This window comes from Agelaius phoeniceus, chromosome 9, assembly GCF_051311805.1.
Source record: "Agelaius phoeniceus isolate bAgePho1 chromosome 9, bAgePho1.hap1, whole genome shotgun sequence".
Classification (NCBI taxonomy): domain Eukaryota; kingdom Metazoa; phylum Chordata; class Aves; order Passeriformes; family Icteridae; genus Agelaius; species Agelaius phoeniceus.
The window spans coordinates 7927624-7955138 of record NC_135273.1 but is presented as its reverse complement, the minus strand read 5'-3'; the positions used below and the strand labels follow the sequence as shown (position 1 = coordinate 7955138).

The 27515-nt window shown below is 43.9% G+C and overlaps 3 protein-coding genes across 5 annotated transcripts in view; 1 reads left to right on the top strand and 2 right to left on the bottom strand.

The window, feature by feature from the left end:
• ABLIM1 (actin binding LIM protein 1) overlaps positions 1-5364 on the bottom strand; it is a 190751-nt gene extending 185387 nt beyond the window's left edge. Inside the window, exon 1 of the mRNA XM_077182837.1 lies at positions 5103-5364. Coding sequence (XP_077038952.1) covers positions 5103-5115 — 13 coding nt within the window. The 5' untranslated portion in view covers positions 5116-5364. The remainder of the gene's footprint in view (positions 1-5102) is intronic.
• Positions 5365-14768: 9404 nt separating this feature from the next.
• On the bottom strand, positions 14769-19860 carry LOC129123047 (uncharacterized). 3 transcript variants are annotated; one of them, XM_077182847.1, is made up of 4 exons: positions 19132-19860; positions 17493-17591; positions 16948-17086; positions 14769-15408 (listed from the first exon to the last, which is right to left on the bottom strand). In XM_077182847.1, the coding sequence occupies exons 1-3, from the start codon at positions 19399-19401 to the stop codon at positions 17042-17044; spliced, it is 414 nt and encodes a 137-aa protein (XP_077038962.1). In that variant the 5' UTR covers positions 19402-19860; the 3' UTR covers positions 14769-15408; positions 16948-17041. The 3 variants fall into 3 exon arrangements, with proteins under 3 accessions (XP_077038962.1, XP_077038960.1, XP_077038961.1); XM_077182845.1 differs by lacking the exon at positions 14769-15408 and adding an exon at positions 15416-16744; XM_077182846.1 differs by lacking the exon at positions 14769-15408 and adding an exon at positions 15416-15575 and having other exon boundaries at positions 19132-19858.
• FHIP2A (FHF complex subunit HOOK interacting protein 2A) overlaps positions 19118-27515 on the top strand; it is a 33992-nt gene continuing 25594 nt past the window's right edge. The window contains exons 1-2 of the mRNA XM_054637245.2: positions 19118-19252; positions 27144-27222. Coding sequence (XP_054493220.2) covers positions 19208-19252; positions 27144-27222 — 124 coding nt within the window. The 5' untranslated portion in view covers positions 19118-19207. The remainder of the gene's footprint in view (positions 19253-27143; positions 27223-27515) is intronic.

Here is a 27515-nt window from a genome sequence, read left to right as displayed (position 1 = left end):
ACCTCTGTAAAATATTCTTCTTTCCCACTGAAACAAAAGCTCTACCAGGCCTAAAGATTCAGGTGCAGCTACTGCTTCTCATGTACAGACATGCACAGCTTTCAGTGATTTGACAATCCAGGTGCTGATTCTGAGCTACTCAAGCCATTAAATTGAGGTTCAGACCCTAAAATGAGTAGTGAAAAAGGCATAAATCATTACATGTATTTAGAAGAAATAAACAGAAAGTACAGACAGGATTAAATAACAGTATGAAATCAGCACAGAAGAAATTTGGGGCAAAAGCTGAGGAGAGAAAAGCTCTCAGAGCCAGTTCCAAATTCTGCCTGCACAGGTATTCTGAGTAGGAAACAGCTGTGTTGGCAGGACTGCACACCCAGCCTGCCTCAGGTAGGGCTGCAGAGCCCCAGAGCCTGCCAAGAACACGTTCCTTCAGGCTGTGGAGCCTTGTAGCAGGGAAAACGGGGACAATCACCAGGACTGGAAGCATTGAAACTACAACACTTGTCTATTCATCAGCATGCTAAAACTCCCAGCTTCTGAAATGAAGGAAATGTCCAGCCAGCCCCACTCTCCAAGTCAGCCAGCCTGAGAGCGTTTGGTAACAGCCATGAAATAGTCACATCACAAATTAGGGACATCATGACATGCCTGAAAGAAATACCTCTGACAACAAGGAGAAAAACACAGCACTGCCTTTCAGAAAAGGATACAGCAGCCACATCTTCAGTGGCTGGTTCCTTTAGATAAGAGCAATATTACCCTGAAAAACACAGACTGTAATAAAACATTGACCAGAAGCTCCCAGCAGCAAGTTTTTAAATCACTCAGCATAGACTTCAATCAAAACCACTGCTGCCAGCAACAGCAGCCATGTCTACAGCCATCTGAGAAAATTTGGAGAAGATAAATAAAGACTCTTAATGGTAAGAACTCAAGATTTAGTATGCAAATTTCTCATTGGAAAATTGATGATTTCTTCACACAGAAGTTTCCAACTGTGAGATACATCAACCAAGAAACGTGCAGTGTCCAGGAAGAAAGAATTGCGGTAGCACAACATAATGAGCTGAAGTTTCTCATCTGCTGTTAGAACTCTATTATCAACTTGTGTAAGAACAAATGAGGAGCCTTAGAAGAGGCCCACAAGGCAGAAATTCCCCTGTTCTGACCTGACCCTCAGACTCAGACGAGAAAAAAAAAAAAAGCCCAGGACTTGTCTCACCTGTAAAATGAGGACTCTTTTTCACTACTGTCATGGTGATTTATTTGTCTGAAATGAGAAGTCTTTGATCTACATTTTTTAAAAAATCATATAGGAAAAGACAAGGATTGTAGTATAAAATAAATTCTTAAACTAAACAACTCTACTTCTTTGACTATTGAGCAGGCTAAAAACTGCACCTGCCTTCTCTACAATACCCACATTAGCAGCATCAGGGTAGCACACTCCAGCTTGTTAAAACTGGACAGGAATAATATTTGTTCAACACTGGCTTCTGTCAAAATTCAGTGACTTTTTCACAAAAAAAAAAAAAATATCAGTCTTGATAAAACTTCTATTTCACACGTGTTTGTTTTCCTGAAGTAGTTGCTATTGGACTAAATACAGCTCGTGCTAATTCTTTCAATATTTAGGGAAAAAATTAGCAAAGATCTTTGTATTTGATCACACCAAACACTCCCTTTTGTGCCTGCTTGCTCTAGCATAACTGAAGATTATAATAGTTAAAAATAGCCACTTTTCCATTAACTTAGACCTTCATGATAACAAGTAGTTTTGACAGTTTTTAAGCAGTGTGAGATAACATGCACAAGTAGGTCACAGTTATACTTGGCTTTAGAAAAATGTCTTTCATCCAGGGAATTTACAGCTCTTTGCAAACAAGCCCTTAGGTAAGCAACAATCTATAAGGCTTACTCCAACACCCAAATTCACTCATGTATGAGTCCTAACAGCAACTGCTTAACAACAGCTGAAAGTAGAATATTAAGCCTTTTGCAAACTGCAAAACTAAAAAGCCTGACTGACGTCAATGGCAGCTCTCCACTGATCCCAACAGGCTGTAGAGCAGGACATGAAAGTGCCCTGGGAAGGACTCCAACTTGACAGGGAAGAGAAAAGTGATTTCAAAGTTTGTTTCAGCTCCTAATTCAGTCACAAGATTTCCAAAATTATTTTTTGTTCAAGCTTCTGGGAATACTTGTCTGTGCTGCTTCATCTGGCATTTGGTCAGCACATCTGCTAAAGCCATACTACAAGGAAAGTGGTGGAAGAATGTTAGAGACCTTCCATCTACATAACAACAGGAGCTGAGAGACAGGTGTGAAGGACTGCAACAACAACCTCTGTGAAGAGTGGAAGGAAAAAAGGAAGGTTTCAGAAAATTCATCTTAAGGCACAGGTGAGGCATTCGTCCTCACAGCAGCCCCTCTGAAAAATTTAGCTGCCATTATTTCCATTGTACAAGTAGGGAAGCATAAAACTTTTAATCCAGAGTTCTATTTAAGGCAAAATTACATGAATTTGTGTTATCAGTTATAATTTATGTATTGATTTATAATTTGTCAGAATTTCACTGACTATGTGGGTAGTTTTGGTTAAATAACAACAAGGAACTAGAGCAGGAGAGTTAAAAGGAATGGTCCAAAAGCCACGAGGTACTGCTGGATTTCAGGAGTTTCTTCTGTCATCTGTTGCAGTCAGTTCACTACACCATGCTGCCTCCTGGAGCAAAAGAGATGAATAGAGAGCTGCACAGATTGAACACTGGTAATACTGTGAGGTTTTTTACTACCCCTTGAATATCCTCTGCATCTGAGTAAGAAAAATGTCACGGGTAAATGTTTAACCCTTTTGCTATGCTAGTTATGCTTGGTATATAATCAACAAGCAGACAGCTCCAAGGGCTTGATGCATTCAGAATAATAATGATCACCTTTGGACATCTAACGCCACATAAAATATTAACAATCAATATTCGCTGAGCTTGCAGACCATAATGATGGCGTGGCTTTAATGTGACTGCATATGCATGAGGTAATGAAGCACAGGGTCCCTATCTGGCATTCAAACAAAGCCCTAACCCCATAAACACTCACTCCTTAACTCCTTACTTGTGCTACACTCTCATGAGTAACCTCATGAAGATCTGTCACATCACTTAAATGTGTAAAAGTTAGTTTCTATGTTGACTTTTAACAGCAAGAGTGTTTAAAATTATAAATAATGACAATGGTCTATAATGTTTCACACACAAACGGCCTTTAATCAGCACTGAATAAATCTATTTATTTACCTAGTCTCACGTATATTCCACATAAATCTATTTAACTTTAAAAGGATTTATTGATAGAAATTAATATCTTCATCTGTATCATGAACCTTATTCACTACTTCCCTAAAGACCTACGACTGTCTTACTCTCTCTCTCTCTCTCTCTCTCCAATTAATTACTCTGAAGAAACGAGATGGCACGAGAGGGACTGAGAAAGAATTCACTTTCCTTCTCCAGGCAGCTCTCCAGTAGAATTAAGCAGGCATCAAACATCATGTGTTGTGCAGATGAATGGGAGAGAGGGACAGTGGGGGGAAGAAAGGGAAATATGGCCAGTGGAAATGTTCCCTGGCTTCCCATTCTGTATGGTTCAGTTTTTGTGAGTCATCTGCAAAGCTGAAATTGCAAAGTTTTTATGTCACTTTTTCAAATCCAGGTATCCATTTGATAAAATCTGCTCCAGGTTATAAAGCTTTGCTGGGTGTTCCCCACAAATACTAATGCAGCCTTAGCACAGCACTGATGCTCATATGCTTAGTGTTCTTCCAGAAGTGGATTCTTTGGAGACCAATACGGTCCATTTCTCCCTAAAGCAAGAAATCTACTGTTCCATGAAGAATTATGCCACTCTAACACCATTTATTATTTATATCTAAAATGGGTGTGATGCTTTAGGAGCATGGTCATAGCCACAAAGTGCCAACAACCTTTTAGGAGCCACACGATGCCTTCAGTGTGCATGAAGCTCCTTTGGATGTCAACAACAATCCAAGCAGATGAAAGAACTGGTCCAGGCTGAGCAGTATTCATGAAGATGCAGAGAGATCAAAGTAGGAACAAATAAGATGCATCCCTACATTCAGGGGTTTGTCAATTTGCAATATATAATTTTTATAAAGTATTTGTTTCAAATCAGAGATAGCCAGGGAGTGGTTTCACTTGTCATTATTGTGCAGATAATTGTCTATCTTCAGGAGATGCTTACAAGTATTTCTGCTTTGTTATGACAAAATTCAGAAAATGCCTAACTTTATGTCTCCAGTCCGTTAATTTGTAGTAACCCTAAAGCATCAGTCTTTGTGCCACACCTGTGTCAGTTTCTCATATTGGAAGCATAACTTTGGGACAAGATGAGATCTGCAATCAACGAGGCTGATCAGTTCATCTCCAGCCCAGAATGGGCAAACACACAGCCGGAGTTTACACACAAATGCACGCAAATTACAAAGGCTATTCAAGTTTAAGCCATAGTGTTAAAAAATGTAAATCTAAAGTAAAACTCAAAACGTTAATTTCAAGCCAGATGCAGACGTCCATCAGAGGTACAAACCGACGATTGGATTTACCACCACACCCTACCAGGAGCACTTGCGTTACCAATGACAGGACAAGCCGGATGCCTCACTGCGCTCATCAGACACCCAGTTCAATCCGCTACCATTCCCCGAGCAGCAGCACCCCCGAGGTCTGACCCTACGCCCACCCTGCTCCTTTCTCTGCGCACATCCATCTATTCCCACCGTCACCCAACGCGTACCGAGCCGCCGCTTCCCCGTGCCCCTACAGCGGCCCCCGGCAGGTGCGGCGGTGCCCGGCCCCGGAGGATGCTCTGCGGCGTCCGGCCCCGCTGCAGCCCGCGCCGGACCCCCGCACGGCCCGGCTGCACAACGGCACCGGGCAGGCGACGGCGGGCGGGGGATCCTCCCCTGGCCGCCCCCCGCCCCGAAACCGCCGGCGCAGCCTCGGGGTGCGGGGCACCGCAGCGCGGCCGGGCGGCAAGGTCAGCGCGGCTCCGGCGCTGCCCCGGCGCGGCACAGAACCCACCTCTGGCAGACATGGCTCAGCCTCGGGCTCGGCAGCCGCGGAACTGCTGCTGCTGCTGCTGTGCTGCTGCTGCTGCTGCTGCTGTGCTGCTGCTGCTGCTGCTCCTGCTGCTGCTGCTGCGTGGCGGCAGCGCACGGCCCGCACCGCCCTGCGCCCTCCGCGCCGCGGCGGCCGATGCGGGGGGCGGCGGCCGATGCTGGGCCGGGCCGGGGCGGGCGGGTCCGCGCCGCCGCCGCGCTCCCTCCCTGCCCAGCCCTGCCCGGCTCTGCCCTGCCCGCCGCGGTGCGGGGCGGCGCCGGGGGCGGCCCTGCGGGGCGGGAGCGCGGCTGTCAGTGCGGTGTGTGCGGGCTGTGTGTGTGTGCGTGTGCGTGTGCGTGTGTGTGTGTGTGTGTGTGTGTGTGTGTGTGCGGGCTCTGTGTGCGTGTGGTGTGTGTGCGGGTCTGGCTGTGCGTGTGCGGGCTCCGGGCGGGGCAGCACCGGCGGAGCGGCCGCAGCCGCTGCCGGGCGCGGTGACCCCGCTCGGGTGCGGCGGGGCGAGGTGCGGGGCGCGGTGCCGCAGAGGGCGACAGTCGGGGACAGCCGCTCCGCCGGCAAGAGCCACAAACGCCAAGGAGAGCAGCGCGGCAGAGCTCCAGCTCCAGCTCCTCGGAGGGCTGGATAGGCGTGTCTGCTCGCTGACAGCGCCGTGCGACAGCAGCTCCGCTCGTTCGGGACCTGGCGCTGAAGTCTGTGGCACAACTTGAAATTCACGCACCGAACAGCAAAGACATGCCTGCGTAACTGTATGTAAATTGTATATAAACACAGAATTTCTAGCAATGTTGTCTGCAAAGCAATCATGGCGTTAACACACCGAGAAGAGCACTCAGCTTTCTCCTGGCACCTTGATAAAAGTACCAAGCGACCAAATGCAGCGCACCAGAAAAACAAGATCAGTATCTGGTGGACACCTTTACCCAGCCTCCAACCTAGTGAAGCCAAATATTCCCATGCTACACTAAAAAGGAAACCCCTACGCCACCAGATTATTAGATGGTGTCAAGAGTTAAGCAAATCAACAATCTCGTTTGTCAAGAATGACAGGTTCGAAGATCACATCAGAATAGTGCAGTTAAAACATTAGAGCAGACTTTTATCAATTTCAGAATGGGCAACAATGAAGTAAAAAACAGAAAGCCCAATCTGTGATGTTCTGCAAGGAGCCAACATGCAAACTGAATGACAGGAAAGACTGAATCACACTCCTCCACTCTGATCTACCATGCACTCCACATCTACATACTAGCAAGAAGCCTACACAATTTTCCTATCAAAAAAAACCCACAATTACCGGAATCACATCTTAGAGAGGTGGTAAAGATTGCATTATCACGTGGCCATAGGTCAGGAATGGATGCTAGTAGGAGATGTACAATGGATTCTCACTGCTGTCTGCAAGTGCAGCCCAGCCAGTGCCTCTGCTGTGTCAGATCCAGCCTGTGGCACTGCTCACCTTCCCCCTCATGCCAGCAGAGCAGGGAAGGTATTTGTGTAGGGACAGCAGCAGGATGGGCAGCACTCACATGCCCCCTCATCAGGGGATACAGGCACAAAAAATGAATTGGCACATCTGTTTGCCTGAATTTGTGCTCATGCTCACACTCTGCAAAGACTTTTAGCCACATCCAGCTCTGTTTGCCATGGATTACCCCAGTGTTCCCTACACTTCAATTCAATCATATTCCTTATATCATTCTGTTTTCTTCCCCCTTGCAAATGTTTCCGAATCTGGCGGCAGGAATAAAATAAATCTAAAGTTCTTCTCTCTCTAAACTCTTATGGCATTATCCTTAGCTGGTGATCTGACATCCCTTGAAAAACAATTATTTTCCCATCTCTTTTTCTGAAATTAGAAGAATTTTCCACTTGCAAATAACTGAAATTTTCTTTCTTGTCCAAAAGAGGCAAGGTTTTCCTCAGTCAATGTAGTATGACAGCGTTTTGTATTTTTAATTAAGTCATTTCCTATTCACTTCCTCAGTGAGTTTCTGACTAGCACTATCACAGGTTCTCCTCTGTGGTACTTAATAGATGGCTTTAAAAAGAAGGTTCGGGAACATGCAGAAATTAGCTTTTTAATTAAGAACTTCCTTTCTTTATACTGCTAGGAAATAGGAAGGGAAAGGCATTTGTTCCTTGGGATTCTATAGAGCACAAAGAGTTTATTCCATTCATTGTGTAAACGCTCTGTGGCAGAGAAGTTGAACAGACATGTTGGCCAGAGAATACTAAAATGGGTCAGATATAGCACTCATTTCTTTAAGTGAGCTTTTTAGCTGGATTTCCTGAGAACCTGAGGCTGATGGAGTTTTATTTTCCTGTCTGTCCCCTCCATCAAGTCGCCTCAAGAATTTTCAGATTTGGATATGGAGAACTTCAGGTTGACTAAAAGGTATAATTCAGAACAAGTTTGACATCTCTATGAGTTTTGTAGTAATTAGCACTTAAGAAGAAAAATTAAAATAAAGGAGAAAAGCTGCAGTGGAGACAGTTACCAGTTCTGGAGGCCACGTCTTCATTAACCATAAGTACCAGCTGGGCAATCTGCATGTGGGCAGCTAAATCAGCTCCTGAGGTTGCTGTCTGAGATCCTGTCAGTATCTAGGGAATGTGGAAGGAAGCTGAAGAGGGTGGAAAAGGAAAGTACAGAGAAGAGAGGAACCATTATGATTATTTTACAGGTGAAGTTGAGTCAGAGAAGATGGACAAGCCAATCCAAGGCTTGCTCACTCTCCTGTGCACTCCCTCTTCTCTCAGCCCAGCCCCTGTGCTCCTGCTTCCCTCACTGCAGCACTGGCTTGATCCTCACAGAACTACTTTAGCTCATTAATTAACAAAGACTTGCTCACTTTCTGTATCCAAATTCCCTACATTTGCTGTCTGAACCAAAGGCTCAGATAAACACTGGAACATGACTGAAGGCAAGTGCAGAACTGCACAGCCAGGAAGGGTGAGGAACCATTAGAGGCAACAGAGAATATCCTTGGTAGCAGCAGCAGCTGTTGAGCTGTTTGATTGAGCCATTTCCTGACTGCTTTAGAAGTCCATTAAGGAGCAGTGATTGACATTGTTTTATTTCAGGCATCTACCTGAGGCTCCTGAATTAGTCAGCAGGGAAGTAGGATCCTATCTCCTGCATTTTGCTATTGACTGTACAGACTAAGCTTCTAACTCAAAGTGTTAAAAGATCCATTAAGGTAATTTTTTAAAGGTATTTAAGCTTCAAGAGATCCAAACAGGCACCCTATGATTTTTCAGAGATGCCCAAATATTAATATATTTTACCAAACAATAGGTGTTTCCAAGTCCTGTCTCAATGTCCTTGAGGAGCTAAGTGTGTTGTCCAAGGTCACAGAGAAAATCTATGTCAGAGCAAAGCACAGAACTTGCATCTTCAAAGAAAAGTATCCCAAATACTGAACTGTGTTCTCTGTGCAGCATACCTTGCTGTCACTTTAGCCTTTGTGTGAATATAAACCAGAAAGTTCTCCTTTAATCACTTTTGAACCAGTTTGTCTCTACAAAGTAGGATAGTAGTTTTAAAAGTAATTAAGATCCCATCAGTGGTATGTAAATCTATTTTTCCCATGAAAATGAGCACAGAATGACACAGGGAATAAAAAAAAAACAGGTAAAAGTCAGCATTGCATCTTTGTCTGATGCAGATAGCTCTTCAGCCAGACTATACCTATTTTTGCACAATGCAGGATCTTTCCTCTTGAAAATCATTGTGAGAAAAATCAGAAATTTTTTTTTGAACAGACAAATTCTTACAGAAGTAGGTTTCCAATAACAACTTCTGTGGGCAAGGCAAATGGAAAGGATGACCAAGATTGGTCTGAATAATGATGGAAACTATTGGATATTTCTACTAATTTTTCCTATATCTTCCACCATAATTCCACTGGCTTCTTTTTTAGGGAAATCAGACCTAACAAAATCTAGAGCATTACTAAGCCTGATAATTTAATCAGAATTTTAATAAGCTCAGAATAAATAGTTTCCCGTGACATGAATGACAAGAAAACATGACAGTTCTCTTACTTTCAATATAAGACTCTTACTAGAATTTGCAATTAGTCAGTAATGGACAAGATATTAAAATAAATACATGGCCTCTCACTGATTACACTGAGCTTCCAGGGCAGTTCCTACTAATCTCTATGGAGAAAATTTCCCTTTTATACATTTCAAAGGAGAACTGAGTTCCAAATTACTCGCACCAAATATTAATAGAAATCTTTGCTTAATTTTTTCCTTTTTTTCCTAAATATCCCACACAGAGATATATATAAAAAGAGACCTATCCATTTACAAAAAAATAAAATTCAAAAAGATAGGACATTCTCCTGCATGAGACAAATCCCAGAGTAATCCTCCTGGTTTCTTCTTATTCTGGTTTTCTTAAAAAACTCCTTTCTTCTACATGCTATTCAACCCTCCATACTGTTCTGTGGAATATGCACTTTTACAGCAAAAGTTACAATATTGAACTTATGTTATCCTGAGTCAGTCTTGACTACCAGACTTGAATAACCCAGAAAGTTTTACACAGATTATGTAAGATGAGGCCATCACATAAATACATAAATAGGTTTTACATAAGCCAGAAATATTGGCAATCCTGGAAAACTAAGGGAAAATCCAGGGCTCAGATAAGCCTGTGAATACCTACTCTACATTGCTCTTCCATCACAATGACTGCTGTGCCTGTGGGAACTTAGGGCACAAAGGCCAAAATGACAAATTGTTTTCTGAGAGTCAGCTTTGGAAATGTCATCTAAATGTTGGGCAGCATTTACTACTGAAGAACTTCAGCATCACCCCTGTGTGTGAACCTTACCAGGAAGATGCCAACAAAGAGCTCAGAGTCAGAAACTTGACCAGGTTTTGCTCCAGGTTGTCCCAAGGTCACGTGTGAAGTTTGTGCTGTGAATAAGAGCTGTAAGCACAGGATGATGAGCTGCATCCCAGAGTCCTGAGGGAATTGGCTGATGTAGTTGCCAGGCCACTCTCCATGATATTGGAAAAGTCATGGAAGTCAAGTGAAGTCCCTGGTGATTGGAGAAAGGGAAACATCGCTCCTATTTTTAAAAAGGTTGGAAATGAGGAGCCTGGGAACCACTGAGCCATCAGCCTCACCTCTGTGCAACAGATCCTCCCAGCAGCTCTGCTAAGGCCCAGGGAGAGCAGGGAGGTGATTTCAGAATGCCAGCATGGAGTGACCAAGGGCAGGTCCTGCCTGACAACCAAGTTGCCTTGTATGATGGAGCACCTGAATCAGTGGTTGCATTCAGGACAGACAGAGACAACCCACACACTGCCTTTGCTGCTATCTATATACTTTTCAGAGCTGCATCAAGTAAGGACTTTATCTCACTATGTGCCCTGCTTTACCCTTTACCCTAAAGAATTTGCTGTGGCCAGCCTGAATTAAATTATGAAGTTAAAATTTGTTAAATGTGTGTTTTTCCGTAGAGTAATTTTTGTACTCCATAGAGTAATTATTTTGTAAAACATGGCAGGAATTTCCTTGGTCAAAGTTCACTTTAGCAAAGATGGTTATGAATAATATGGAATGAGTAGCAAAGAATATTCTAAGTAAGTTTAAGCCAAAACCTCTCAGCACTGCTATGCACAGGAAAGTTTGGTGAATCAGAGGGAAAATACACCTGTGGTTGCAATTACAATGAGCCAAACTCTGAGACATGTATACATCACATTCTGCTGTGAACAGCCAGGCTTGTGTGGGGTAGAAAGTCTGGGGCCAAAAAAATTAATTATCTAAATCATCATGAAAGTACCTCGATGTGTAATTTGGTGTCTGATCATAAGAGATACTTAGGTTTCTCCCTGTGCTCCTGGAATTCACACATGACTGCTGTAATTTCTCACATGCTATTTTCTTTATACGTATTTTCTATCCTGAGCTCTGTATTGCAGGGCCCTCTGGCTGAGAAGTATAGAATTGGACAGGGCTCCCTTCAGAGCACATCAAGATCATTCCTTAATTAGCTGGTGGATGCAGTTTGATTTGAGAGCACAAAGTACTGGCTCTTTTTCAGCAACTGAATGCCTTGTTCCTTGTCATACTAACTCAAGATATCAGCCCCTGGTACCTGACCTGGCACTGATCAGTTTTATGGCCAAGGCAAATGCCTGCATGTAGACACATCCTCCTCGACAAAAATCTCCTGGAAATTGTGATGGCTGCTTCACAAGGACTCAGGACACACTTGGGAAAAGCCAAAAGCACAGTCCGAGAGTCATGGCAACAATAAACTGAAATCCTGAAAGATTCCTGAAAATATTTCGAAAAAAAACCCCAACACTTTTCCTGTTAGTCTTGCCCAATATGTTCATGTACAGAGGTTCTGGGTATTTTCTGGTATTTTCTTTGACACATACCAATAAATCTATCTGTTATACATGTAATGTATTTAAAGCTCAGATCTAGATGAGTTTTCTCATGCAATATTTTTCTTTCAATGTGTTAAAAAAAAAAAAAAAAAACAAACCAGAAGGTTTAATTCAGTCATGCTTTTTTTTTTTTTTGGTTCACTTTTGAATCTGTTTGAGCTTAAAGCTGATGCCAATTCTCCACAACATTCAGTTGTTTATTCCACAGCAAGTCACGCCGTGGAGATGCCAGCAGATGACTGAATTCCCTAGTTAAGCCCATCACTGGAGTAAAACACGGGGTCAGGCTGCCCTCTGCGGGCTGGGATCTGGATCTGGGACAAATTGTTTTGCAACACCACACAGAAACTGGTTATTGTGAGTACAGGATTTCGACATCTGAACACAGAATTTTGATTTATGATGTACACGTAATGCCAATATAGCAATTGGCTCTCTGCTGCCTGGCTGCTGCTGCTGCAGAGGAAGAAGGAAATGCAGACTGCAGGTGTCTGATGCAGCAGTCAGCACTCCAGGTACAAATAACAGCTCAATCTACACCACCTGGGACTTCCTGGGAGACCCAGAGGACAACAGCTTGTGAGCATAAAACCAGAGAAAATAAATGCCTGGAAATACTTCACTTGGCACATGAGCTGCCAGGCAGGAATCAAGTACAGCGTATTCCAGCACCACTCCAAGATCTAATCAGGAACAGGTTCCTTTATATTAGCTGTATTACTGCTTACTTCAGCATTTCACAACATGAGGCCTGAATGTCAAACTAGTCCAAAGCAGCCTGAGGCAAGAGAACAGGGATGAGCAACAGAAATATTCCTGCATGATGCTGGGTCTGCTACAGACTTCATTTTCTTTGCTCATTGTCAGTAGTGCCTCCAGCTCAGTTCCTTAAAGGCTTCATCCAAGTGCAGACACTTGTTCCTACAGGGCTGATGACTCAGAAAGAAATTACAAAGGATTGAGCTGCACAGGCTTTTTCTGGAAATGGAGTTTGGCTCCGAGTGTAGCTTCTGAACATGAAATTCTACCAGGAAGTATTCAGGTTCTCCCTCTACCCCCACCAACAGGTAAAATAATGCAATGTTGATATCCACGGTCACTCTCCCCTCTGGGTACCACAGGGTAATTCAGCTGGCTGTCAAGAAGGGCCAGTCTTTAAATAGAGGACCCTTCTTAAATTCATTGAGGTTTAGTTCTAATGAAGATGACGCAAATATCACGTGGGATGTGAGAGCCCCAGGGGAAGTCAATGTCTTTGTAAACTCAAACAGTCCTGCAGCTTCAAATAACATCATCCTAGAGCCAAGCAGGACAAGTGCACTGCTAAGACAATGGGCTGCCGGCTGTAGCAACCAAAGCTTTTACAAGGCAAGTAATACGCAGCAGTTAAGCCCAGAGGTAACACTACTGGCTGGCAAACCAATTCCTTCTATACGGGATACACAGGGATATTTTTTTCCCGAAAAAATTGCTGCGAGGGATTCGCTCTGAATCCTCCTTCCGTCCCAGCGGTGAAGGCCGGTCAGCTGCGCCCTCTGCTGTCGAGAGCTGGGACTGGCGGGAGGCAGCGGCCTCTTCCCGCTGTCACATCTGGGAACACCGCTGGAATTGTCTCATCAAACTCCGGGTACAGGGAACCATGGAGCGCATTGTGGCACTAGAGTTCGGGCCTGCCTAGGTAATTGTGCTATCAATTGTGGAAACCCGGAGCACCGGGAATATTTCTCTGTCTGCTCTGGGGTGCCCTGACCCCCAGGGGAGCACTGACTTTGACCCTCATTCATGGAGGAACTTTCCTACACTTCTAGACTAGAATCCACAAAAGTGTGGAATAGATTGTAAAGAGTACTGTAGGTGTATCACTTGGTGAGAAATTTAGGTTTTGGGATTTTTAGTATGTTGTGGATAGAAGCAAGATGGAAGGCACAGGGTGTCATCCTGGGTTTCTTCTTCATGCTCCTTCTTCATGGGCTTGGCTGGAACTCTGTAATTGGGCAGAAAAGTCTGCATTTGGGCTCTTTGGGATCAGTTATTGGGTTAAAAGAGAAAATAATCTAGGTGGCAGCTCTTAATTTGATAGTTTAGTCTTAAAAGACCTTGTAACAAGAGACTGTTAGCCATTTTGTGCCTTCTAATGAAAAGCTGCTAACTCACAGTAGTGAGACTGTTTTACTGATAAGAAATAATAAACACCTGAGTCTGAACATGAAATACCCTCTCAAGTGCCTTCAATCCAGACACAGAGAAACCCACAACTGGTACCCCAACAATCAATAATTTAAAATTAATCACAAAGCCACTACCGAGTGGATCATAAATATTTCAGACACTTGCTTCAAAATTAAGATGTTTTACAGTGCCAACATTTAATGCCAGGCTCCATGAGAGATTTCAATTATACCTCAGGACAAAGATATGCGAATTTAAAGTATGACAAAAACCTACTTTTAATTGTGAACTAATGAGAAAGAGAGCTCTGCTGAAAGCTTCTATACTTGGTACAAAGCTTCTGTACATGGTAGTAATGTGCCTGATTTAATTTGCATAACTCATATGGACTATCAAGATCAGCTTTTGTTTATGATTAAACAGATTATCTGATGAAATTTTAGGGATCAACAGATTATAGTCCATAATCCAAAGATGTAAGTAACAATGAAATCTTATTATGCATTAGAAAACAAACAATGCAGTCAGAGCTGATCTGAAAATGACTCAGAAATCTCTTAGTAGGGTCAAGGCTAAGCACCTAAATTCTCCCCTGAAACACACACAGATTCTGGCTTCCAGACTTCCCTCTCTGCAAGTACTCAGATGAAAGACTGAGGGAAGCAATTTATATCAGGTAGACCACTCATTTTTTTTCCCTGTATTTTAGGGCAAAATCCAGTTTTATGTTTATTTATACCACATTCAGACCCTTGCATTCATTACAGCTGCAATATAGCATAAACCAAGTAGTTTATCTTTAATCTCCTTGCTTTGGCTACCACAAGAAAAAGTATCCTTGTGCTCCTGCCAGCCTGCAGTGAAATTGGCTAAACTCTAACTGCTCACATCTGAGGGTATTTTATCTGCTTTCAATAATTTATGATATGCTAGCACTTGCAGATACTGTATGGCAGAACATCCATATATTTACTTACAGAGGAAAGCCTGGATTTTAATGCTTCCAGTGGAACAGAAATATTTGAGGAAAACATGATGTGATTTGAAAAGAAACGTCTCATTTTACTGACAACATGTACCTCTGACCTCCTAGTGGTCTCCTTTAGAAGCATTACATAAGATAATGCAGGGTGGTACAGAGAGTGTAACTGAAGCACAAACAAGGAATAGCTGCTGGGCAGGGCAGGCAGTATCTGCCCAGTGTTGTGTCCTCCATGGTAGCAATGAGTGCTGGTGTCAGGAGACTCCTGCAGATGTGACAGGAAAGCACTCAGACAATAGATGAACGACTGGGAAGTTTGTAACCCAGCAGAGGAAAAATTAATGTCCCCACAGAAAGAGCAGATGTGCAGATGTGGAACAGAATGCACAGGCCAGGAAATGCCTGAAAATGGGATTTATGAAATACTGCATGAGCTGATTACATGGAGCTGCTAGCGAATCAGCAAGGAGGGAGGTGATGCACGCAGCTGAGAGCACGGAACCAGAAAATTTCTGACAGAAAATGACTTGAATTCCACTGCATACTCTTCAGTGTAGATGTGCAGCATCCTTTCTGTAGCAAAGCTGAGCATCAGAAAGGTCTGAAAATGATGTTAAATATCTTCTTAGCCCTCCTCAAAAGCAGAGACCATGCAGAACCACTAAAACTTCATTCTTTATTTCATCCAAGTAGTCACTGAAAACGTAGATGTCAATCTGATTATTACAAACACAATAAAATCCTGCACAGAATATCAACAGATATTTGGCATAGCACTAACAGGAAGATTTTCATCTAGGGTAAAAAAATTCACCAAATCTTCAGGCTCTCTGAAGCAAAAGTCCAGACTGCAGGAACATCTTCTGTAATGTAGATAAATGCATCCATTAGACACTGGCCTGGTGCCATCAATCCAAATAGCAGAGAGATTTTCAGATAAAAAGGCCAGCACATTATCTCACTGTCACACACCATCTAAATTGATTTAATCTAGACAATTTCATTAATTTGTAAGAAAGGAGAAAGTTCCCAAAAGCTCTATCAATTAGAACAGCCTCACTTTCACACTTTCACTTCTCACATTCCAGCAAAACACTAACTCACTGCATGTACTTTTCCAAAAAAAGAACTACCTTGCCAAAAAAAACCAAAAAAACCCAACAAACCAGCAGAACTGTGCTCTCAAGGGTACTAAAATAGGTAGCAATACTTGTGTTTATTTCAGTGGAAACAACATCAAGCATGAGCAGGTGAAGATGTATTGTTGCACATGACATGACATTGGTAGCCCATCCATAACTGCAGCATCTCCAACTGAACCCTCACAAAAGAGAACAAGAAGAACCCAAACAAAATGTAACCTCAGCTGAGTTCTTCTGCACTGACACTGGTGAAATAATTCTTCCATTAGTTTCCAGTGATTTCATTACTATTGGTTTGCTAGTATTTATCAAATATTCCCAGCAGTGAGAAATACATACACATGGTTGAGAAATTAGAGACTACTTTAAAAGATCATTCAAAAAAAAATCTACAATTTGCAAGACATATAAGCACTAAAGACTGGATTCTGCACTATGGCTGCAAATTCAGGCCCAATCTACTGGTTGGTAAATGCAGAGTTATATGCAGAGATTCAATTTCTTTAACAGGCTTAGGAAAAGTAATTTACATGTAATATTTTCCTTTTTTTTCCTTTACTGCAAGGCATTTCACATTGAGAAATCGTAATAAGAAGTCACTTTTACAACCAAAATCTTAATTTCAACCACAATGAACTGTTCTGTTTAAATAATAATGCGTTTATATACATTAGTCACTCTTAGAATAATAAGAGGCCCTCAAGCATTACAAATTTTACCTCACCATCTGTGATTCTGTGATTTATGATTTCATAAATTGTTAAGTACGATTAGGAATACTCTCACAGTGATAAAACTGTCTCCTTTTATATCTTTATGATATCTTACTGTTCCTTTATTCATTCTGCTGCTTGGAGATGAGACAGCCCAAGCACATTTAAAAGACATTTCTGCAGGAAAAAACTTTAAATGACCACATTCTCTTAGACACAGATATGCAGGCACCTTCAAATGCAGTACCTGTCCAGATAATAATCACCTAAACACAGAGATGTTTCAACATATGGCTACCCACATAGGAAATTTACATTTCTTATGAACATCTATAGAATATAAGTTGACAAATATATTTTTAAAAACCCAACATAATTACCTTTTAAATTGATATTGACATACTGGGACTCCTGGATTTTGAGAAGGAAATAGATCTGCTCTTTAACAACTGCAATAAAGGTGTCCACATACAATTAGTATTTACTTCCATAGAGTATTTGGGCTGCAGCTCTCCATGCCTGCAAAGCACAGGGGTAGTAATAGTAATCAGTACAGCAGAATCATTAGTAAGACTTCATCACAATACCATTAGTAAGACTACCCAGATGACACAATTTAAAGAACAGCAGTTAAATAGTAGTTTTGTCCTGTCTTTTGATTCATCTCTCTCTGCATGCTCCTAGCATATGAGGAAGCTGGTGTTCATTCCTCTCCAAAAATTAATGTGGAAGCTTTCCTTCATTTGGTAAGACAGGGTCTCCTCCCTTTCCCATACTGGTCAATCACCTTTCCAACATTTCACTCTGCTACCCAGTGCCAAACAATCCTGTTCTCCTATGTCAATTTGTCCAGTGTCCAAACATTTTACCAAAACATCATACTGCTTGCCAGCCACATATACCACTTCTGCTCACCCCACTTTACCTCTGCTTTTCCTGTGATGCCAGAAAATGGGAGGGATGGTCTTTTTTTCTGAAGTATTTGATTCAGAGGTGAAATAAAACCCTCTTTGTCTCCTTCTCTCTGTGTGGGAAAAAAACCCAACAGCGAAATGAGCAATGTGCACATTGCCACAAGTCCTCTCATCTGTGGTACCCTGCAAGGACCATGCCACCACACCACCAGCCTCTCATCCAGCAGCAACCAGACAGGATCATTTACATTTGGAAATGACCTCCCAGATTGTCAAGTCCAAGCTTTGACTTAATGCCACCATAATGCCACTAAACCAAAGTGCCACATCCACTCATTTTCTGCACACTTTCAGGGATGGTGATTCCACAACTTGTCACTGACTTTCTGAGCTCATCACCCTCACACTGCTTTGTGATCCCTGAGGGTCTCATCGTCCCTGTGGATGATGGCAGACCCAAAATGTCTCAGCAGACAGCAAGCTGGGCCCTTTGCCACACACGCAGGGGTTGTTCCATATCCATGCCATGCCAGGAGCAGGGTGGAGGCAGCCCATCTCCCCACCCTCATGATTCTGAGGGATCCCACAGACCTTTGTGAAGTTTGATGGCAGCCTCGGGCACAGGGACCATGGAGGTGGGCACCCCTTCCCCTCACCCCAGACAGTATGTGCCCAGGTTGGCAAGACACCCTGGCCTCTCTCAGGAACAGTGTGGCCAGCAGGACCAGGGAAGTAAGTCATTGTCCTTCCACACTCGAGTGCTATGTCCAGTTCTGAGCTCCTCAGTTCAGGATGGACATTGAGGTACTAGAATTAGTTCAGGGAAGGGCAAAGAAACTGGGGAAGGGTCTGAAGCATGTGTCCTGTGAAGAGTGGCTGAGGGCACGGGGGCTGTTTAGCCTGGAGAAAAAGAGGTTCATGGAGGACCTTATCATTCTCTCTAGTTCCCTGGCAGAAGGTTGTAGCCAGATGGGGCTTAGACTCTGCTCCCAGGCAACCAGCAGCAGAAGATGAGTTTTGAGCTGTGACAGGGGAGGTTCGGGCTAGCCATTAGGAAGAATTTCTTCACAGAGAGGGTGATTAGACATTGGAATGGACTGCCCAGAGAGGTGGTGGACTCAGCACCCTGGAGGTGTTTAAGGAAAAACCGGACATGGCACTCAGTGTCATGGTCCGGTTGACACGGCGGTGTAAGGTCGAAGGTCGGACTCGATGATCTCAGAGGTGTTTCCAAACCAAGTGATCCTGTGACTGATTCACTTCCTTGCCCGGAGTTGCCCGCAGAAGCGGGGCTGGCTCGGGGCCCGGCAGCGGCCCGCTCGCAGCCCGGCACTGTCGCGCCCTACCCGCGTCCCGCGCCGCCCGCAGCCCGGGGCCGGCACAAGCGGCCCGGCCGGGCCAGAACGCGGCGCTCCCGGCTGGCAGCGCCCGGGACCGGGCGGAGCAGAGCGGAGCGGAGCGGAGCGGGGCGGGCAGAGCCGGGCCGAGCGGCGTGCGGGGGTGGCGGCCCCTGCAGGACACCCGGAGCCTCGGCAGCCGCCGCCGCGCAGCCGGCGGTGTCAGTGCCACGGTGTCCGCCGGGGAGCGAGAGGCAGCGCCGGCGCCCGCCCGCCCGATCCCCGCGGCCAGGCCCCCGCATGCAGCCCTCACCCTGGAGCGGCGGCGGCGGCGGATCGAGGAGCTCTCGAGGTCCTCCCGGCAGCGGCTGCTGCAGTCGCGGGACAGGATGTTCTCCAAGTTCACCTCCATCCTGCAGCACGCCGTGGAGGCGGTAAGGCCGCCGGAGGGCCCGGCCACGCCACGCCGGGGATGCGATCCGGGCCTAGCACCGAACGCGGGCCGGGGACTCGGACCGGGCCCGGCGCCCCTTCCCCGCTGTCCCCCGGCGCTGCTGCCGGCGGGGCCCCGCAGGGCGAGCATCCGCTCCCGGCTCAGCCCTACCGTGGGCGGGGGAGGGGGAGGCCGAGCTGCCCGGGCGGGCCCCGGAGGGAGCACGGGAAGGGAACGAATCGCCCCAGCGCGGCCCTGGAGAGCCGGGGGCGCCGGGGGAGGAGGGAGCGGCTGCAGCCCGGGCGGCCCTGGCACAGCCTCCGGCTGTCACCGTCGGGCACTGCCGGCTCCGGTGCCCCGAGCCGGGCCTGAGGGCAGCCCTGGCCCGGCCCTCACCCGGCCGTTGCCCGGCCCTTCCAGCGAGACAGACAATAAAAGGAGAGGAATCAGGAAACTCCCCAGCGTTTCCATCTCGTCGTGACCAGCAGACAATAGTCGCCGTCACCGGTGCTTTTGCGGGATGGTGTCAGTTTCAAAGCGCCGCTTTCCATCCCTGGTTTATTTTGTAATTGTGCCTGGGGGTCAGGTTTGCCGGGGGGCGCGGGGCTGTGCGTGCAGCGAGGTTCCCTGGGCAGAGGAAACGGGGCCTGTTCGCGAGCTGCCATTGCTGAGGGCCGCGTTCGGCACTGCCTGGCCACACCATTTATTTTTGCTTTTCACTGAGGTGGGGTCTTGGTAGTAATTCCCTGCCTTTCAATGCCTCTCCCAATAAACCAGCACACCCAGGAGATTTGAGTGTGAAGAGGTGATAAAAATTGGCAGGGAAATACTGAAGTGAAGGTGGAATGTGTTGAAGACAAAAATGTTCAAATGGTTGAAAAAAGAGCCTGCAGGCCAAATCCAAGCAATTTAAATAAGAGCCTGCATGCCACATCCTGCCTCATCTGAGGGGCAGCCTTTGTACATTAATGTATGCTTCGATGCTGCACTTGAGCATATGCCTGTCTTTATATGAGCCTGTAGTTCTGCAGGAGTATTCAGGTTTAAAACTCAAGCGTTTATCCATTAATTGCAGGTTCCTAGTTTGCTTTTTTAATGGTGTAGTGGCATTTGGAAGGAAATGTTTTAAATAACGATGAAGCGTTTTACTTGGAAACATTCAGACCACATGAATGCCTTCAATAGACAGTGCTTTCATTGGAGAGGAAACAGAAATTAGTGCCTGCCTGACTGAAGAAAGTTTGTTGTGGTGAGCTGTGCCACATTTTGAATAACAGAAGTAAGAGTGGATGACTGAGGGGTGCAGGAGTGGAGGAGAAGGTATTCTTTCAGGCCTACCAATTCAAGAGATCTAATAGAAGTTATTATTAGGAGAGTGTTACGTTATTGATGTGTGAAAAAAATGAACAAAAAGAACTGCATTTAGTTGAGATCCAGTAAAAATTAGGAAAAACAAATGAGCTGAATGGAACAAAAGAGTAGAGATAGTAGGGACTAGGTGCTCTTTTCTGATTGAAAAAACCCAAACAAAAACACAGAAATATATTGATACCATCATTTTGCAAGTGAGCGCTATCCAACAACATGCTGTTTGTCCTTGCTCAACTCTGGGGTCCCTTTTAGTCTCATCCTGCTACTACCACCCTGGTGGATCTGATAAATACTGCACTATTGCATTTACAGGATTGTGACAAATACTAGGAGTGAAACATGGAATTGCAACAGCAGGAAGATACTAAAAATGTTTCTTTGTAAGTTTGACCCACTAATGCAAAGACAGAACTGAGAAATATACATTTTTGACCAGTTTGGTGGCTGTATGTGGCTTTAAGTTGTTTCATTCTCTCTGTAGTAATAAGGTGAGGTCTGCTTAGCTTTGCTGTGGGGAAGTTGTTTACAACAACTGTTGTAAATACTAAACATTAGCTCAGTCCACTTTGGTGCTGCCTGTTTTCAGAACCAAGAGAATTTGGAACATCATTTTTGCTTGCTGTTTTTGCTAAGGTGATCAGCCTCAATTGGATTCTTAACCCTGAATATCAGCAACAGAACTAGTAATTAAGATATCAGTTCTCAAAAGTTTTGGGTGCCTACCCCAGAGTAGGTAGAGTTGCAACTGTAGAGTTTTCAGCTGAGCTGGACACTTAAATACACTTGAAGAGCCTGGCTTTAGCTTTCATGGGTGAGACTTCCTTAAACCAGAAAGGTCTGGGTAGCCTTTCTGCCCTGTCCTTTCTCCTGCACATCACTTCTGTAATGCTGCTGCCCTGCCTCAGGGCCCACAGGCCTGCAGACTTCAGAGAGTGCATTTAAACAGTAAGGGTTCCTGTGCTCTTAGATAATCGTTGTTATCTTACCCTCAATGTGCCATACCTCTGAACTCTGACAGGAGCTCCAAAGGTTGACAGTCTGATAGACATGGCAGTATTTGCCTTTTACTTGTTGTCAGTGTATCACTCTTGGACTGACTGCCCTTGTGACAGAACTGTGCTTGAAGCAAGCATAAGGGATCAGTTGCTTTTTTCTAAGGTTTTTTCCTTACCAAGGTTTTTTCCCCAGAGAGGTTGTGGTGGTGTTCAAAACTAGCCTGGATGGGGCTTAAAACAATATGGCCTAATAGAAAATGTCCTGCCCATGGCAGTGGGGTTGGAGCTAGGTGGTCTTTTAAGGTCCCTTCCAACCCAAACCTGTCTATGATCCTATGATTCTCCTTGAATAACTCAAAACTTTTGGTCTTTTCTGACTAAATTGCCCAAGTGTTTGAAACCATATTCCTGATTTTCATTACCATTGGATGCTAGGTTTTTGCCACCTCTTCTCTAATGTCAATCCTGCCAATATTTTAGATACTTTTCACTTTTTGGATTTCTCTGCAGCATCCAGATGAGCAAGCACCACTGTGTTACCCTGCCAACAGAGCATCCTTAAATTCGGTTGGATGTGTTATTGAGAGTGGTGGATAGGACTGCTGTCTTTGTTCTGTTACTTCAGGGCAGAATACAAATGCTGTTGCTTCATGGGGTTCATATTATTAAATCTGTGACAGTTTATATATGGCTTGTCCTCAAGATGTTTTCTCTTTGCTATGCATTTCTGATATCCTTTCATCCCAAAGGGCTATCCATGAGCACTACATTGTCAGCAACAATAAAATGTAGTATACAATAACAAAGCAGCAAGTTAGACTTATTTTGCTCTTATTTTGTGCTTTTCACTCATGTTTCCCTAGACAAAATAGCTTGTCTGTGAAGTGGCCATTCAGTGTTCAAAGGACTTTCATTTGTGTTTGATTTGGGCTTTTGGATGTTTCACCTCAATAGTCAGTCCAAGGGATGTTCTTGAGCTGTGTACATTGCAGGAAAAATATAATTTTGATTGGCTTGAATTTTGCAATTTGCTGTCAAACAGGAATATTTGCACCATGCAATGGAATGAATGAAGATTTTGGTGTCTGCTGCATATTCTTAAGACCCCCTCTCCAGCAGCCTGTTGTTCCACTCTGACACTGGTACATTACTGTACTTTCAAGTAGCTTCTGTTTATATTTTGAAGCAAAACTCAGCTTTGAAAGAAACCAAATCACTTGGTACAGGCACTGCTCCAAAATCATGACCTGCATAACTGATTAGAACAGAATTTATTCCTCTTGAACCCACTTTATTGGATGTAATGACCTTACATTACTTGTTGTTTTAATGTTGTGCTGGTATTAACAAATTAGATGACAAAATTTAATGCATGACTTGCAAGCATGTTCAGTCTTAATTTTATATGTGAGAGCAGTGCCCATTATAAACTCTGTGCATTCATCTACTGAAGATCAAGTAAACCTTGAAGCATTATTCTTTTCTCACATGTTCTCTCAGACCATTCACACTGGTACAGTAGTGAGAGTGAAGAAAAACATCAAGTGAGTGTCAGTCAGGGCAGTGTGCATGCACTTCCCCTTCCTTTCTCTTTGACCCAGTTTTCTACTCTCTTTTTTTGACTCTGGCATCTGGCCAGACAGTACCTGTTATTTTTTTATACAGTGTTCTCTTTCTTTTGTGAATTTGCCCTAAAGATATTGAAGCATATCACCAGCTTCTGATGTTTCCATCCTTTCCAGTATTGAATTGCACTTCTGAAAAGCATACATGAAAAATATGACAATGATTTTTACATGCACAAAAGATTTGCTGTTAAATACTGCATATATATAAGTTTTTTTTGCTCTTTATGTTATTTTTTTCCTGCCTAAACACAAATTCTATATGCTTTGGAAAACAATATGGAATTGTATTTTGGACAGGTTTTATCATGAGCAGACTGTACATCTGGTCTAAGATCTGTAGCTCTCCTGAGAGCAGCACTGTCCCAGAAAGGATTGGGGTTTGATTATTTGTTACATATTATCACCAGAAGGATAAGGCAGCCTGTGTTAGGTTCAGCTCACTCCCAGGAAGCCCAACTGCTGGAGCTGGGCACCACATGGAAGATCTTGCTAATCAGTGGCTGCTCCAGTGGGCTGCACTTCAGTGGTGTTCAGTGGATTTTAGCTATTTCATATACCAATACCTACACTGCAGGCTTGAAGATCATGTTTGGGGGTTTTTTTTCCCCAGCAAAGGAGAACTTCATTTGAGATTAGGAATCACTAAGAACATGCTTAATTACATCAGGATTAATTACAGAGTCACAGAATATTGTGTGTTGGAAGGGACCCACAGGGACCATCAAGTTCAATTCTTAAATGAATGCCCCATACTGGGATCAAACCCACAGACTTGGTGTTATAGCACCATGCCCTAGGCAGCTGGTGTAAAGGTGAGAAATAACTGCATTTTTAAGGTAACTCCTTCAAATTAGACAAGTAGCAGGAATTAATGGCCTTCACAAGGAATTCTGGTTTGCTTCAGAATCTCCATACAAGTACTTATACAATAGAGTGGTTATTGAGGCTGGCAGCTGTAACATGTATTCCATCTCAGCTGATAGATAATAATTCATCTTAAAATAGGAACTATAGCCTCATACCAGTACTACCTGTCCTAGTAGGGTTAAAGCATGTCAGCCCAGTGTTACAGGTTCCTAATGCTGTCCAGTGCTTGGCTTTGTATACATATGAGCTGGTATCTTGGTCTTGGTCTTGACCTTGCTTTTGTGTCTGAATAACTAAGTTAGGAGGATTGCTTGGGGTTTTTTTTGCTTTATTTATGTTTGTTTGTTTGCTTGTTTTCTTGTGGTTTTTGTTGTTTTTTTTGATCAGTAAACACCTACCTCAAAATAATTTTGTTGGGGTTACATCTCCAGTTGGTGGCAATGCTGATGGTGTGTTCCCAATAGACTGCACTACCCAGGTGCACACACATGCTAATGTTATCTCTGCTATGTCTGGCTTGCAGTCCTGATCAGAGGAGACTCTGAAATCACTGGGTGTTTTAATTTGAAAGGGCAGGACCTGTCCCTGAATTATTTTTTCACCTCTGTGAAGAGTTCCTAGAGGCATTTGTTGGGAGGGAGAATGTCTATATCCACAGTTCTCTCCCATGGTGGATAAATTATTGACAGTGCTGAGAAGTGAAATCCTTTTCCTGGCACTGCTCAGAGGCACTGAATTCATCTTGAGGCAGATGAGACGAGAAGAAGTGGAGAGGAAAATCACATCAGCCAAGGATAAATCTTTAATGTTATCTATCATGTGTTACTTTGGAAATAGAGTGGTCTGGGAGGCCTGTATTCCTCAAAATTTGTCCCTGGGTTATTCATCAGCTGGTGATGAGGTTTTGATACAGCTTTTTTTTTTCCAGAAATGATCATTACATGGCTTGAAATACACATCTAGTGCAGCTAGTGTGACATACAGAGCGTGATACACAAGAACATGTGCTCAATCTTCAGTTTGTTTGGTTATTCCTCTGAATTTCAACAACCTAGTAAATGTCACAGTCAAATAAACTGGTTTTGTGCAGTGTGGGGTGTTCAGATACTCGGTGGTAGCTGCTGTGCTAATGTGCTGCTCTGAGTGCCCAGCCGTGGAACTCGGTGAGTGCACAGCCTGTCAGGGAGAGGATAAGCACTGTCAGTTTCGTTTCCTGCTTGCCATTTCCAAGGGCACATTTCCAGCCGGGATGGAGGCAGAGATAGTTGCCAAGCACCACTCTTTTTCCAGAGTCTTGCATTCCAAAGTCCTGTGTGCAAAGGGCCGTTAGCAATTAGCGTTGCATTTATCTTGGCATGGCATATTTGTCATATACTGGGCTTTACAACTTTACCAAGGTAAATTTAAGTGTCATTAAATTCAAGGCAAAGAAAAGACTGATGTGGAAAACATCCAGGGCTTTTTCAAAGAAACCAACACTAGCCAGTAAAGACCATATGAGCCTATATTGTACCAGACTAGATATGAACCCTGAGCCCTTGTTTGCCCAAGAACTGAGACAGCATAGCACATTTTAGACCCTGTGGGAGACACTAGAGGAGTTCAGAGTTACTAGTCTCAAATGTGGTATCTGCAGCTCCTGGGGAGAAAACTTCCTTCAGTTAACCTTTCTCTGTGTGGTTAACTGACCCCTGGCACAGGTTCCTGGACAGGCTGTGGAGTCTCCATCCTTTGATATATTCAAAAGCCATCTGGACATGCTCCTGAGCAGCCAGCTTTAGGTGACTCTGCTGTAGCAGGGGGGCTAAACTGGATGGTCTCCAGAGGTCCCTTCCAACTTCAGCCCCTCTGAAATTTTGTGAAGGACTGGACTCTATGTCCTGTCAGGATGGTTCAGCTCCTCACCCTTCCAAAACAGACACTCCAGTTTATACTTGGGGTTCTTTCTGTTTGCCCAAGGGCTCATCGCTGCCATCCTGTCAAATGATTATCCCCTATTTCAGGATGGCCTGTAAAAGAGTGACTTGAGGACTTGATGGTCCAAAAAAACCTAAAGCCTCAAGCAGGAGGATTGGGCCTAAATAACAACAGATCCTCGTGTAACCTATTGAATGGTTGGGGTTTTCCCTATAGGATTCCTGATTTTACCAGCTCAGAACATTCAGGGGCACAAATTCAGTGCTTGTCTCAGCTCTCACTTTGAGAGCAGAGTGGTGAAATGATTGTGGTCCTTTTGTCACAGGCTGCCTGTGGTGTGATGGGCCACCTGTGTCCCAGTGGGGAAGGAGCAGTGCTGATGGTGACTGCCTGGGGGGCTGTGTTTCCTTCTTGCACCCAGCCAGCCATCCCAAACTCCTCCAGGAAAGAAGAAACTTCCTTTTCTTGCAGAAATAAAAGAGGAAACATATTTGCTTAAAAAAAAAAAAAAAAAAAGAACAACTCACCAAGCTCTGGGTATGGGCCTAAAAAAAAAAGCAAAACAAAAATTTGCAAAAAAAACCAACAACAAACAAACCCAACCTAAAAGTTGAACAAAGATCTTTTAAAAGAAGTTGTAGCTAACAGGAAAAAAGGCATGGTAAAAACTGAATAAAGCAACTAATTGGTATTTTTAAGGGAGCAGACGGAGAGCAGAGAACAGAGTGTACAGAAAAGGAAGAAGACATCAAGAGCAGATGTAAAAGAACATGATTTTTTCGTACAGGACAAAATTGTGGTCTTAACAATACAAGCATACATTTCTAGTGTTGCTTTGCTGTAGGAGCAATTGCTTTTGTTGCTTCAAATAGACTGTCTGGTGATAGAGACATCACAGAGATTATTACTGATGTTTACAAGCAGGCAGTGTGGTGTGGGGCTCACCATGAATAATGAATGTAGTCCTTGTTAAAAGTAAAAGAGCAGAGAGTAACAATTGTAGCAGCATCTACAGCACTTTACTTCCAAGTATAAGCTAAAACTGAATTTAATCTCCGAGCAAGTATGTTCATTCCATTTCTAATTGGGTTTTGTTGTCTCTGTTTCCCCACAGCTCGCACCTTCCCTTCCATTACAAGAAGATTTTGTTTACCACTGGAAAGCAATCACCCATTACTACATAGAGACCTCAGGTAAAAGAAAAAAGCACTCTGGGTGTGTCTTTTTATTGTGGAAACTAGAATTCACAATGTCAGTGTTTTTAAAAAGTAGAGATCAAGAAATACTAATATGAATCATGTCTTTAATCAAAATACCAACAATAACTAGTAATTTAAAATATCGTGTACTTCCATCTGTAGAAGTAGGCATGAAAAATGGTTGAAGTCTTGTTTCCTGAGTACCATGTAGAGAACTGCACCTTTTTACATCTGACCCAGTTTCTGCCTTCACATACTCTGTTTAATCTAAACAGACAGCTGCAGAA